Source organism: Limanda limanda, chromosome 6, assembly GCF_963576545.1.
Source record: "Limanda limanda chromosome 6, fLimLim1.1, whole genome shotgun sequence".
NCBI lineage: Eukaryota > Metazoa > Chordata > Actinopteri > Pleuronectiformes > Pleuronectidae > Limanda > Limanda limanda.
In genome coordinates this window covers 22,729,579-22,744,887 of record NC_083641.1, presented here as the reverse complement: position 1 = coordinate 22,744,887, position 15,309 = coordinate 22,729,579, and the positions used below count along the sequence as shown (strand labels likewise).

The following is a 15,309-nucleotide window of genomic DNA, read 5'->3' as shown; positions in this document are numbered from 1 at the left end:
GAGGCAAGCAACATCAGCTTCATCATAAGAGCTGTTTATGATGTGCTTCCATCACCAAAAAACCTACATCAATGGTATGGCGAGGACCAGTGTTAATTTTGGCAGCTATTTTTGATTTAGTCTTAGTCTTTTGACGAAAATGCATATTAGTTTTAGTCTAGTTTTAATCATTTTTATCCTTCTTAGTTTTAGTCGACGAAAACAAATTACATTTTAGTCTAGTTTTAGTCGACGAAAACAAATTACATTTTAGTCTAATTTTAGTCACATTTAATAGCCACATTAAACTCCTTATCTTCCCTTCTCAGATCCAGGGACCTCCTGTGTTGTGTCTACAACTGCATACTAGTCTAGCTTGCAGTACTTAGGTTGTCCATTAGATGTCCCTCCTATAGGTCTATAGCAGGGGTCGGCAACCTTTACTATCAAAAGAGCCATTTTGCCCCCTCTTCCCCCAAATAAAATTTGTCTGGAGCCGCAAAACATATTTGATAACAAAGCTCATAAAATTTTATATAAAGTTATACTATACTAATCTGTAGATTATTGCATTTATGAAATTATATAACAACAATAAAGAAAACTGTTATTTATTTTTACCTGTTACAACAAAGGGAAACACCAAATGCTTATGAAGAGGAGAAGAAAATACACAGGCAAGTGTAGGCCTACTTTGAAATAAATTAAACGCAGAACTATGTAGGGTTATTTGAGTCATCCCCATATTTGTGGGAAATGTATGAAATAAGAAGTACCCTATTTTGAAATAAATAAAAACATATAGCTGCAGCCTATATATTTTAGTTGGCGTTGGCGAAATGTGAAAACAAAAAGTGAAAGCAGATCAGACCGGAGGAGGAAATTGCAGCTCGGTAGAAACCAACTGCAGCCTCTGCTCTGATCCAGAAGCTGCGGCGCTGATCTCAGAGCAGCTGAGACCAGAGGAACTCTGTGTTTTCACTGTTTCCATAGTTAAGAAGCAGAAGGCGAGTCAGTGACCGGCCTGCTTCAGGTGAACGAGCTCTGATCTCACTGTCTCTCTGAGCGAGTGCGCGGGGGCGGAGCCTCGGGACCAGTGCGCTGTCTGGCAGGACACACAAACACACAGACACACACACTCGCCGCTCCGGGTACTTCATGACGGCCTGATACGATTATGTTTTTAAAAATTGTTGTGACTTAGTCAACCGCCAACATTTTCGTTTCGTCTCGTCTCGTTAACGAAAATTAAAATAGATTTCGTCATAGTTTTTATTTTCAAAGATCCATTTCGTTACGTCTTCGTCTCGTCTTAGTCATGGGAAAAGGGGCGTTAACGAATATTTTTCGTTATCGTTATCGTCAACGAAATTAACACTGGCGAGGACCCGACCTGCCCCCTCTGCCCAGCTCCAGCGACTCTCAGGCATATAATGACAGGTTGCAAGACCAGCCTCTCACAAGGCCGCTACACCTGGAGGCACAATCAGGTCCTCAAGAGCCTGGCTGCAGCACTTGAGACCAAGAGGAGTGCAACCAATTCATTACCTCCAAAAACAAGCAATCCCGTCAAAACAACAACATTCATCCGGGAGGGACAGAAAAGGCCCAAGCATCCTCCTACGAAGCCAGAAACTGGACACCTAGCCATGGCCAGGGACTGGAAGACAGGCCAGACATGGTACTCTGGTCTCCTTCACGAAAGGCTGTGTACATCATAGAGCTCACAGTCCCGTGGGAAAACTCTGTTGAATAGGCCTACGAGCGTAAGAAACTGCGTTACACAGAGTTGGCAGCAGACGCAACTCAGCGTGGCTGGAATGCAAAAGTCTGGCCAGTTGAAGTGGGATGCAGAGGATTCGTGGCTGCTTCCACCATCAGGTTGCTGAAAGAACTTGGAATCCATGGACAGGCTCTGCGACAGACCGTCAGACCAGTTTCCCAAGCAGCTGAAAGAGGCAGCCAGTGGATCTGGATCAAACGGAAGGACCCTTGCTGGGCTATAACTTCATGACCCCCCACCCCCACCTGAGAACCCAATACAGATCCTTCCAACTTGAGGAGGGCACATGAGGTATGCGGTCAGCTGTAGGGCTGGCTCAGGGAAGAGGACGCCCCTGCCTTGCATAGTCCCGTGGGAAATCTTAATTGGGCATGGGACACAAGCTAAGGCTTGATCACCCTTTAGCTGGCCACCTTTGATGAGAGTGTTTAGTGATTAAAGGCCGAAACACCTACTGATTCGAAGGCACACTACTGAGGATGTGTCCCAAAATTGACATCTTAACCCAGTCTAAGAAATAAACCTCCCATGCCACTCTGTCAACATCACGGCAAATCTCATGTGAGTGCATACCATCTATTGGCACAATGGACAGTTTTAACATCTCGTCCCGTGTTTTATGATTCTTTATCCTCTGAGTCTTCACAGACGCTGAAGCTGACGCTACAAACAATTCCTGCTTTTTAAACCAGAGTTGATGATGGTTGGCTACATCTGTGCTGACCACACCCCCTGCTTATGAGTCAATCAGGCACCAGGTGGTAATGGCCCAGCAATAGAAACTCAGAGTTCAACACAAGAGAAACTTGTCACTTTAATATTTTTTGGTCGGGAAGTTCGGTCTGGAGTCGCTCCATTGGGGAGAAATTATGCTCGAAGCTGTTCGGACCAATCACATTATCAGGGCGGGCTTTATACGATGATGGACAGATGATCAACCATAGATATGTGATCAGCAGTTACGTAATCAACTACGTCATCAAACAGCGCTTGGGTTTACTTTGTTTTCCACAAACATGCCTGCCGCTGGAGAGTTGAGATGTGTAGATGCTGCCATTGAGTCTGTTTTAGAAGACATCGATAGCGCATTCATTTTGAAAGAGGAACAGAGATACGCGATCAAGGCATGGCGATGCAACTCGGCGTGCACGACGAGGTGGACATTATTTTTTCATCGATAAAACTATTGCAAGTTCGCTATGTGGCAGGAGGATTCCCTGAACGAGGTTGCCCTGAACGCAGCACAGCAAGGGTGTTAGCAGCTGGAGGTAGCAGCCCGGAGCTAGCCGCCGCGGCTCAGCTTCATGTCCGCAGACGGACTGTCAGTCCACGGGAAGGAAACCTGGACAGACCCGGGTCTGGGTGAGGAGTGCCGAAAGTGAGGGCGTGACAACATCCGGACTGAGAGGTTGAGAGCCGTCAAATCGAGCTAGCTCTCAGCGGCTAGCTGCTCCCTCATCAGGGCTTAAGAGTACAGCAGCGCTTATTTACAAGTGTAACCATTGAACGGATTCCATTTAACTGCCACAAGAGTTGTTCATCTTGTAATAAAGACCCAATGAGGAAACATGCTGTGTTGTTTTTTTTATGGTAAGAGAAAGTCTTGACTGTCTGACTTAGTAAATAACTCACAATGATGATAATCGTACGTCACATACTACGTTGCTCTGATTGGTTGTAGGTCTATCCACTTGAGCGAAGAGGCATTTTTTTTCCTGGTTCGGTTGAAACACGCCCCATAATCACAACCCAATGGAGCGGTCTCAGACTAATATTCTGACTAGAATTGAGTATGACGTCAGGCTACAGAAAAGGTAGAAAGTAAAATAGAACTTAGTCATTAACAGAATTGGAATAAAAATCAACACTTTAACCTTAGCTGGTTCCCTTTTAACCCCCAATCACTAGAGTGAAACTATAAACAATAAACAAAATCCTAGCTCATACATTTCAAAGTAGACCAAACAGGACAAACTATCAATGTAGTTAACCTAAGACAGCAGATACAATAGTAATCTAGCAGAGAAGCTTATTAAAGAATATACTTTGCTTAAATCCAAGTAGTCCAGTAATATGAAACCCCAGAAGTCCAATGCACATTTAACACAAATGCATAAAATGAGAACATGAAAAAAGTTACAATGTGACAAAAGGGTTGTTTGCTGTGATGCTACAAAAAAATGTTACATCAATCATTTAGTTTGACCCATTATATTCAACTTATGTAATAAAGTGACTTGGAAATAGTTGAAATGCATGAAGTCACTGTTTTAGGTATAATTAGTTTTTGAGTGTGAATCCCTCCAGCGGACAAAGTGAGTAACTATAGTTACTGTCGCTTATGAGGTGTGTTGTTGGCGAATGTTGTCGCTCGTGACTCTGTGGTGATTTAACGTTCCTATGACATTGTGTTATAATTTGTCGATATAAAACCCTCACACACAGCTCCTGCTCAGAAGGCTGCACAGAGCTCAGCTGAACACCTTCACTCCAGGGATGGTTTGGTAAACTGGGTCTTGTTCTCTTATGTCTCCTTCTAATTATTTGTCCATGCACGATGTACTAAAATAATGTGTTTTGTGTTTGATACCTGTTGATTCAAAGAGAGATCATCCCTTGTTGAGTTCTGCATCTGGTTTTAGAGCTGAATGAAGTGTGGCAGTGTCTGAAGGCTTTTTACATTTGGTTGTGACAGAGAGAAAAATGTCTGCTAACATCACCACAGAGTACAGGATGAATGATAAGATCATGTTGATTCAGGTCTTTGTCGTCCTTTTTCTCTGCATTAACCTTCTGCTAATTACGACCTTTTTCTCCAAGGAGGTCTTCTACACCACCATGCGCTACGTCTTATTTGCTGTCACGCTAATGTCCGACTGTCTGCTTTTATTCCTGACTGACATCCTGCTCATTTCGAATTTATATCGCTTTACGATACAAAGGTGGTTGTGCCTTATTATGCATATCGTTTTGTGGCTGTATTTTTTTGTGACACCGGTCACTCTGACAGCGATGACCCTGGAGCGCTACGTGGCCATTTGCTTGCCGCTGCGTCACGCAGAGCTGTGCTCCCCACGCAGCACTCTGCACGGCATCCTCATCATCCACATCCTCAGCTCTCTGCCCTGCATTGTTTATCTCTCCATCTTCTTTGCATCGACCTCCTACGGCTCCGACAACCAGGGCCGAAGGTGCTCTGCTGAAATCTTCCTCATCCACACGTGGCAGGGTCACCTCAGATCAGCGATTAGTCAGTTTTACTTTCTGATCATGTGCATCACAATCGTGTTTTCCTATGTGAAGATAACGAGAGTGGCCAAAGCTGCATCAGGAGAGGACAAAAAGTCCACATGGAGAGGACTCAGAACTGTGGGGCTTCACGCTTTGCAGCTGCTCCTGTGTCTCATCCAGCTGTGGTGTCCTTTCATAGAAGCTGCTGTGCTTAAAATCAATCTCATGTTATTTATCAATGTCAGGTACTTTAATTACATTACTTTTATTCTTGCTCCAAGATGTCTGTCTCCTCTCATTTATGGCCTCAGGGATGAAATGTTTTTTCATGCCCTGAAAAGATTAGCTCTCTGTGGTTTGCGTAAGACACACTGATCAGATTTGTATCGATTAACAAATTGTCATGATGTTATATTATGAAACGTTTTTGTTTATTAACTCTGGCTTGATTTATATTGCTATTTTAAAATAAAGAAATGTTTTCCCAGTGATGTCAGGTATTTTCCTTGCAGAGCATTGAGTATGTGCACAGCCTGTTCACATAGAGAGAACGTGCACAGTTAACATTTAAATCAAACACCAACTATGGTGACAGAGGAGCACATAAAAAGTTTTCATGAAAATGGGCATTTCATGTACCGGAAGGGGGTTATACTCCTGGCAGGTACTACCAAGCCAGGCAGTTTTCAGGTTAGAGGCCAGTCTAAAAGCAGCAGTGCCATCACCCATTGGCAGTGGGATGATTGGATGACGATTGGGCCGATGTATTTGTCATACATATGAATGGTGTTTCTGCCTATGCAAATTAGGACATTAAATATATATTAAATATTATTAAATAAGCGTGGAGCTCATGTGCATATTCAAATTCATTTCTAAAGAAACTTGTTATACAAAAAAAGTTACTTTTCATGTATACTTTTACCATGTAAAGTTTTATAGTGGTAGGAGTAAACGAAAAAATGAAGCCTATTTGGGTGTATTTTGGACATTTGAGTAGTGTAAAGCTCATTTGCAAATTAAAATTCATTTTCAAAGAAACTTGTAATACAAAAAATTTTACTTTTCATAGGTAATTTCACTGTGTAAAGTTTCATTTTGATAGGGTTAAAGGAAAAAAATAGCCCCATTGGGGTGTATTGTTGCCTGGCCTTATTGGGTCACATCTCGGATTGATGAGAATTAAACATATTTCCTCAAGTAGGATTTCTAGTATGTTGTTCTGGACACCTCATAGAAATGATCTATGCTGAAAAAAATTATTTTACAATTATTTCGATTTTTGGCTCCAAAATGAGTTACTTTGCCTGGACTACAGTCCTTCGCATTTTTTTCTCTATGTGGCCCTCGGGGAAAAAAAGTTTGCACACCGCTGTCATACAGCGACAAAGACTTGTAATATATTTATTATTGATCCACTTGTGTACGATTCTCTTACAACAATAAACACACTAATGTCAAATGTAAAGCGAAAGACAAACAGATTTAATGAGTCAGGTCCGTCGTCCGCGCTGTTATCAAACTAAACCTTCTCGTTCTCCCGCGTTAGAGTCAACAACAGCTTGTGAGGTCTAAGATGCAGATATTTCAGTGTGATATTAACAGTAAATTATTAATTCAGTTTGTTTAACTTGATATGTCTGAGCTAAACATCTCACCAAGGGGAAGTAGGCGGCTCCCCTCCTGACCGCGGCCATTTATTGTACACGACATATAACAATGAATATCCAATGAGCATTGTCCAAATGTAAAAAACTATTTTAAATGCAAAGCAGAGACAATTCAAAATACAAAGAATATATTTATCAATAAGGCATCTAATCTTCCAGGAGATTTGACATTTATGGCTAAAAACAACTCTGATGGAGGGAGGCATTAATTACAGATTCATTTTAGTTCAGGTTTTCATCGCACTTTTCCTTCATCAACATTTTGCCATTCACAAATCTGGTTGTGTATAATTTTCTACATGTTGTCATCTGTGTACACTCTGGTCACACGTATTTCTCTTCATCACTATGCACTTCCTCCTCTTCATTCAAGGCCTCAGCTCTGTGCTCTACTTTATTCTCTCACCGTCAACATCAGCATCTCTGAGCTTCTACAAGAAACACAGGGTTTCCCCTGATGAGCTGTTCATCTTTTCACATGTGGCAGGGTCACCTCAGGTCTGCCATTGGTCCACCTTACTTCCTGATCATGAGCATCACCATTGTGTTTTCCTACGCTAAGATAATGAAAGTGTCCGTGCAGTGTTAAATCTGTGAAAACAAGAGGAAATCAGATCTGTGCATTTGCCAACGCTCAGCGTGGCTATAAATTACAGGATATAACCTATATTTTTACATTACATTACATTTAGCTGACACTTTTATCCAAAGCGACTTACAATAAGTGCATTCAACCATGAGAGTACAGACCAAGAACAACAAGAGTCAAGAAAGTACAATTTCTTCTAAAAAGCAAAACTACAAAGTGCTATGAGTAAGTCCCATTTAAGTTTTACTAAATTGTTGGTTTTAAAATTGTATTCAAGGTATAGTCGGAAGAGGTGTGTTTTAGTTTGCGGCGGAGGATTTGTAAACTTTCTGCTGTCCGGATGTCGATTGGACGCTCATTCCACCATTTAGGAGCCAGGACAGCAAACAGTCAGGATTTTGATGAGTGTTTAGCTAGCAGTGAGAGAGCAACAAGCCGATTGGCTGAAGAAGAGCGGAGTGAACAGACTGAGATATAACGTTTGACCATGTAGACTGGACCTAATCCGTTCGCAGCACAGTAAAGTAAAAAGTAAAAGTGAACTTTGGTAGGTTAAAGACCAGTTGAGCTGCTGCATTCTGGATGAGCTGCAGAGGTCGGATGGCACTAGCAGGTAGACCTTCCAGGAGGGAGTAACAACAGTCTAGGCGTGAGATGACCAGGGCCTGGACCAGAACCTGCACCGCCTTCTGAGTGAGAAGGGGGCTTAAGGCTCCATTATGCTTGTACGTATCCGTTTCACGGAGAGGGACGCACGGAGACCAGAGAGTCTTTTTGATTTATGCCTTTCCGACGACCATCCGTCTGAAAACAATTCAGCGCCAAACAGTAGGTGGTGCAACGGAAGACAAGCTTGGAGAAGCCTACCTCACGAGTAATCAGAAGAAGTCTAAGCTGTTTATTTACCTACTGCCCACTTTCCTAACACACAGTGTAGGCTACGATGGCAACTAAATAAAATAAAGTGACACCCAGCAGGTCAAAATGCTGATGTAATCGCTTCTTAGCGGAGCGGTTCCCTGGTCTTGTTTTCGAACTGTGTTGCTAATTCCACAGCTTGAAGCCTCTGTGTAGCTTGAAGCTGTTACCACCGCAGTTAGCATGGTTGCTAGCCCGCTAGCGCCGTTTTGAAAGCTCATTATAACCGTATGTGACCGTGCACACATGCCGTCAGTGCTCGAACGAGCCACCGTCAGCCGGACAACTCCGCTGGCTTAACACACACGTCACATTAATCGTAGAATTGTAGTTGTGTTTATTGTGAAGCAGGAAGTTTGACGTCCGGAAATGTGAAATCCGAAAATGAATCGTACAGAAATGATGACGTTCACGGACCAATCACAGCCAAGCGCTGTCCGTGGGGTCTCCGAAATAAACACGGACAGTTAGAAAAATCATAGGTGCACGAAAAGCTCTCCGAGGCGCTCGAAGAAGGCGTTCCACGGCGGAGTTTTAGAAAAAACGGAGAAGCAAAAATCGGCCTTTATTCTCCTGATGTTGTACAGCATGAATCTACAGGAACATGTTGTTACAGTAATGTTGGCAGTAAGGGAGAGTTGGCTGTGGAGTGTCACACCCAGGTTCCTAGCGGTCTGAGTGGGGGTTAACACAGAGTTGTCAAAGAGAATAGTCAGGTCGTGGGTGGGAGAGCCTTTTCCCTGGTAGGAAAAGTATTTCAGTACCATACAAGCTCTACAAGAACGCCCAGGATGTTCTACACTTTCTTTGGAGGCTCTTGAGGATAGTGTGGCAGAAGGAAATAATACCAAAGGCATGGCGAAGGGCTGGTGGTGTGCTAATCCCGAAAGAGAAGGATGCGACAGACATCAGTCAATTCCAACCAATCTCCCTTCTCAACGTCGAAGGGAAGATCTTTTTCAGTATAATAGCACAGAGGCTGTCCACTTACCTGGAAAGGAACAAGTTCATTGATACATCTGTACAGAAAGCAGGCATTCCTGGTTTCTCTGGTTGCCTGGAACATACTAGTATGATTTGGCACCAGATCCAAACAGCTAAGAAGGACAAGAGAGACCTCTATGTCATCTTCCTCGACCTGGCCAATGCCTTTGGCTCAGTTCCCCATGAACTCCTCTGGGAATCCTTCAACTTTTTCCACGTACCAGAACCCATCACTACACTGGTAAAAGCCTATTTTCAAGACCTGCAATTGTGTTTCACAACAACTGACTTCACAACAACATGGCAGCGCTTGGAAGTAGGCATAATGGCAGGCTGTACAATTTCACCTCTGGCTTTCACTATGGCCATGGAAGTCATCATCAGGGCATCGAGATGGGTGGTCGGCGGTGAGAGAACTAAGGAAGGGCTCCGTCTCCCACCTATCCGAGCATACATGGATGACATGACTACACTGACCACCACTGCAGCATGCACCAGGCGGCTAGTTGCAAAACTGCAGGATAACATCAAGTGGGCCCGGATGAAAATCAAGCCAAGCAAATCTTGAAGCATCTCCATAGTCAAGGGACAACTTAAAGAGGTTCTGCATTGGAGATGACCCGATACCAACGGTGTCTGAGCAACCTGTCAAGAGCCTGGGTAGATGGTACAACGAAAGCCTCTGGGATAAAGATCAAGTGCAGCAAGTAAGGCAGGACATCGCCGATGGTCTTGAGAACATCAACAAGACCCTACTGCCTGGGAAGCTCAAGCTTTGGTGCCTACAGTTTGGACTTCTCCCCCGGGTAATGTGGCCACTCACAGTCTATGAGGTCCGTATACAACAACAGTGGAGAAGATGGAGCGAACCATTACCTCATACGTGAAGAAATGGCTGGGTGTCCCTCAATGTCTGAGTAACATCGGCCTCTATGGCAAAGGGGTCCTTGAACTACCTCTTACAAGTCTAACGGAGGAGTACAAGTGCTCTAAAGTAAGACTTCAGATGACATTGAAGGACTCCAAAGACCAGACCATAAGCAAGGCTGCACCTCCCCTACAAACTGGACGGAAATGGACATCATCCAAGGCTGTGACGCAAGCAACATCAGCCCAAGACATTGTGGGGACTATCCAGCGTGGAAGAGGAGGCTTTGGCCTGGCAGCAAGCAAATCAACGTTCCATAAGGCAACAACATCTGAACGCAGGAAGCTGGTGGTCGAGGAGGTGCGCAGACAGGAGGAGACTGCAAGAAGTGCAAAGGCTGTCTCTCTTGCTAAACAAGGGCAATGGACGCGGTGGGAAGGCCTGGAGAGGAGAAAGATCAACTGGAGTGAGCTTTGGCAAATGGAGGCAAGCAACATCAGCTTCATCATAAGAGCTGTTTATGATGTGCTTCCATCACCAAAAAACCTACATCAATGGTATGGCGAGGACCCGACCTGCCCCCTCTGCCCAGCTCAAGCGACTCTCAGGCATATAATGACAGGTTGCAAGACCAGCCTCTCACAAGGCCGCTACACCTGGAGGCACAATCAGGTCCTCAAGAGCCTGGCTGCAGCACTTGAGACCAAGAGGAGTGCAACCAATTCATTACCTCCAAAAACAAGCAATCCCGTCAAAACAACAACATTCATCCAGGAGGGACAGAAAAGGCCCAAGCATCCTCCTACGAAGCCAGAAACTGGACACCTAGCCATGGCCAGGGACTGGAAGACAGGCCAGACATGGTCCTTCACGAAAGGCTGTGTACATCATAGAGCTCACAGTCCCGTGGGAAAACTCTGTTGAATAGGCCTACGAGCGTAAGAAACTGCGTTACACAGAGTTGGCAGCAGACGCAACTCAGCGTGGCTGGAATGCAAAAGTCTGGCCAGTTGAAGTGGGATGCAGAGGATTCGTGGCTGCTTCCACCATCAGGTTGCTGAAAGAACTTGGAATCCATGGACAGGCTCTGCGACAGACCGTAAGAGCAGTTTCCCAAGCAGCTGAAAGAGGCAGCCAGTGGATCTGGATCAAACGGAAGGACCCTTGCTGGGCTATAACTTTATGACCCCCCACCCCCACCTGAGAACCCAATACAGATCCCTCCAACTTGATGAGGGCACATGAGGTATGCGGTCAGCTGTAGGGCTGGCTCAGGGAAGAGGACGCCCCTGCCTTGCATAGTCCCGTGGGAAATCTTAATTGGGCATGGGACACAAGCTAAGGCTTGATCACCCTTTAGCTGGCCACCTTTGATGAGAGTGTTTAGTGATTAAAGGCCGAAACACCTACTGATTCGAAGGCACACTACTGAGGATGTGTCCCAAAATTGACATCTTAACCCAGTCTAAGAAATAAACCTCCCATGCCACTCTGTCAACATCACGGCAAATCTCATGTGAGTGCATACCATCTATTGGCACAATGGACAGTTTTAACATCTCGTCCCGTGTTTTATGATTCTTTATCCTCTGAGTCTTCACAGACGCTACAAACAATTCCTGCTTTTTAAACCAGAGTTGATGATGGTTGGCTACATCTGTGCTGACCACACCCCCTGCTTATGAGTCAATCAGGCACCAGGTGGTAATGGCCCAGCAATAGAAACTCAGAGTTCAACACAAGAGAAACTTGTCACTTTAATCTGTTATTAGGTGAGTTTCACAAAATCTCCTAATTTGCCAACAACTGATTATGGACAAAGCCTATTTACCAGAAAAGGTAGCCTGGGTGCCAGACGAATTTAGCCCCGCCCACAACATGTTTTGGTCGGGAAGTTCGGTCTGGAGTCGCTCCATTGGGGAGAAATTATGCTCCGAACAGAAGCTGTTCGGACCAATCACATTGTCAGGGCGGGCTTTATACGATGATGGACAGATGATCAACCATAGATATGTGATCAGCAGTTACGTAATCAACTACGTCATCAAACAGCGCTTGGGTTGACTTTGTTTTCCACAAACATGCCTGCCGCTGGAGAGCTGAGATGTGTAGATGCTGCCATTGAGTCTGTTTTAGAAGACATCGATAGCGCATTAATTTTGAAAGAGGAACAGAGATACGCGATCAAGGCATGGCGATGCAACTGGGCGTGCACGACGAGGTGGACATTATTTTTTCATCGATAAAACATTGCATGTTCGCTATGTGGCAGGAGGTTTCCCTGAACGAGGTTGCCCTGAACGCAGCACAGCAAGGGTGTTAGAAGCTGGAGGTAGCAGCCCGGAGCTAGCCGCCGCGGCTCAGCTTCATGTCCGCAGACGGACTGTCAGTCCACGGGAAGGAAACCTGGACAGACCCGGGTCTGGGTGAGGAGTGCCGAAAGTGAGGGCGTGACAACATCCGGACTGAGAGGTTGAGAGCCGTCAAATCGAGCTAGCTCTCAGCGGCTAGCTGCTCCCTCATCAGGGCTTAAGAGTACAGCAGCGGTTATTTACAAGTGTAACCATTGAACGGATTCCATTTAACTGCCACAAGAGTTGTTCATCTTGTAATAAAGACCCAATGAGGAAACATGCTGTGTTGTTTTTTTTATGGTAAGAGAAAGTCTTGACTGTCTGACTTAGTAAATAACTCACAATGATGCTAATCATACGTCACATACTACGTTGCTCTGATTGGTTGTAGGTCTATCCACTTGAGCGAAGAGGCATTTTTTTTCCTGGTTCGGTTGAAACACGCCCCATAATCACAACCCAATGGAGCGGTCTCAGACTAATATTCTGACTAGGATTGAGTATGACAACGTCAGGCTACAGAAAAGGTAGAAAGTAAAATAGAACTTAGTCCTTAACAGAATTGGAATACAAATCAAACACTGTAACCTTAGCTGGTTCCCTTTTAACCCCCAATCACTAGAGTGAAACTATAAACAATAAACCAAATCCTAGCTCATACATTTCAAAGTAAGACCAAACAGAAGCTCAAGACCTACATCTCTTAAGGGAATAAAATAGAACGCTTGCTGACTTCAATGCTGCTTTCCCCTCTAACTTTATAATATTGTATTTTACAATTAAATGTAGATAGCCTGTTATATATTTGAAGACCAATGTCGTCTGTATGAATATGAGAATGAAAGAACAAGGAAATGTTTGGACAATCTGAAGTGGTACATAGCTGTTAATATTGTGGTGATATAATATATAGTAATTATTGATTTTCAATCATGAATACTGACGTCTGTAAATACGCACTTAAATATATTTCCCATATTATAACACTGATTCTTGCCAGAAGTGCCTTTTGAGTACTTACTTTATGTACTAATTTCTAGATTTGGTAAATGCTACACTATCAATGTAGTTAACCTAAGACAGCAGATACAATAGTAATCTAGCAGAGAAGCTTATTAAAGAATATACTTTGCTTAAATCCAAGTAGTCCAGTAATATGAAACCCCAGAAGTCCAATGTACATTTAACCCAAATGTATAAAATGAGAACATGAAAAAAGTTACAATATGACAAAAGGGTTGTTTGTTGTGATGCTACAAAGACATGTTACATCAATCATTTAGTTTGACCCTTTATATTCAACTTATGTAATAAAGTGACTTGGAAATAGTTGAAATGCATGAAGTCACTGTTTTAGGAATACTTAGTTTTTGAGTGTGAATCCCTCCAACGGACAAAGTGAGTAACTATAGTTACTGTCGCTAATGAGGTGTGTTGTTGGCGAATGTTGTCGCTCGTGACTCTGTGGTGATTTAACGTTCATATGACGTTGCCGATATAGTTGCCGATATAAAGCCCTCACACACAGCTCCTGCTCCGAAGGCTGCACAGAGCTCAGCTGAACACCTTCACTCCAGGGATGGTTTGGTAAACTGGGTCTTGTTCTCTTATGTCTCCTTCTAATTATTTGTCCATGCACGATGTACTAAAATAATGTGTTTTGTGTTTGATACCTATTGATTCAAAGAGAGATCATCCCTTGTAGAGTTATGCATCTGGTTTTAGAGCTGAATGAAGTGTGGCAGTGTCTGAAGGCTTATTACATTTGGTTGTGACAGACAGAAAGATGGCTGCTAACATCACCATAGAGTACAAGATGAATGATAAGATCATGTTGATTCAGGTCTTTGTCGTTCTTTTTCTCTGCATTAACCTTCTGCTAATTACGACCTTTTTCACCAAGGAGGTCTTCTACACCACCATGCGCTATGTCTTATTTGCTGTCACGCTAATGTCCGACACTCTGTTTTTATTCCTGACTGACATCCTGCTCATTTCGGATTTATATAGCTTTACGATACAAAGGTGGTTGTGCCTTATTATTATTATCATTTTGTCTCTGTATGCTTTTGTGACACCAGTCACTCTGACGGCGATGACCCTGGAGCGCTGCGTGGCCATTTGCCTCCCGCTGCGTCACGCAGAGCTGTGCTCCCCACGCAGCACTCTGCACAGCATCCTCATCATCCACATCCTCAGCTCTCTGCCCTGCATTGTTTATCTCTCCCTCTTCTTTGCATCGGCCTCCTACAGCTCCAACACCCAGGGCAGAGTGTGCACTGCTGAAATCTTCATCATCCACACGTGGCAGGGTCACCTCAGATCAGCGATTAGTCAGTTTTACTTCCTGATCATGTGCATCACAATCGTGTTTTCCTATGTGAAGATAACGAGAGTAGCCAAAGCTGCATCAGGAGAGGACAAAAAGTCCACATGGAGAGGACTCAGAACTGTGGGGCTTCACGCTTTGCAGCTGCTCCTGTGTCTTATCCAGCTGTGGTGTCCTTTAATAGAAGCTGCTGTGCTTAAAATCAATTTCATGTTATTTATCAATGTCAGGTACTTTAATTACATTACTTTTATTCTTGCGCCAAGATGTCTGTCTCCTCTCATTTATGGCCTCAGGGATGAAATGTTTTTTCATGCCCTGAAAAGATTAGCCCTCTGTGATTTGCGTAAGAAACACTGATCAGATTTGTATCGATTAACAAATTGTCATGATGTTATATTATGAAACGTTTTTGTTTATTAACTCTGGCTTGATTTATATTGCTATTTTAAAATAAAGAAATGTTTTCCCAGTGATTTCAGGTATTTTCCTTGCAGAGCATTGAGTATATGCACAGCCTGTTCACATAGAGAGAACGTGCACAGTTAACATTTAAATCAAACACCAACTATGGTGACAGAGGAGCACATAAAAAGTTTTCATG

At 43.7% G+C, this 15,309-nt stretch overlaps 2 protein-coding genes across 2 annotated transcripts; both read left to right on the top strand.

Annotated features, from left to right (window-relative positions):
- The first annotated feature begins 4,495 nt into the window (after positions 1-4,495).
- On the top strand, positions 4,496-5,368 carry LOC133002962 (odorant receptor 131-2-like). Its single transcript, XM_061072552.1, has one exon. The coding sequence runs from the start codon at positions 4,496-4,498 to the stop codon at positions 5,366-5,368; it is 873 nt and encodes a 290-aa protein (XP_060928535.1).
- An 8,824-nt stretch (positions 5,369-14,192) lies between these two features.
- On the top strand, positions 14,193-15,065 carry LOC133002961 (odorant receptor 131-2-like). Its single transcript, XM_061072551.1, has one exon. The coding sequence runs from the start codon at positions 14,193-14,195 to the stop codon at positions 15,063-15,065; it is 873 nt and encodes a 290-aa protein (XP_060928534.1).
- The last annotated feature ends 244 nt before the right edge of the window (positions 15,066-15,309 follow it).

Excerpts from the sequence above, each read along its gene's own strand:
- LOC133002962 (XM_061072552.1), top strand. The coding sequence starts at position 4,496 with ATGAATGATAAGATCATGTTGATTCAGGTCTTTGTCGTCCTTTTTCTC.
- LOC133002961 (XM_061072551.1), top strand. The coding sequence starts at position 14,193 with ATGAATGATAAGATCATGTTGATTCAGGTCTTTGTCGTTCTTTTTCTC.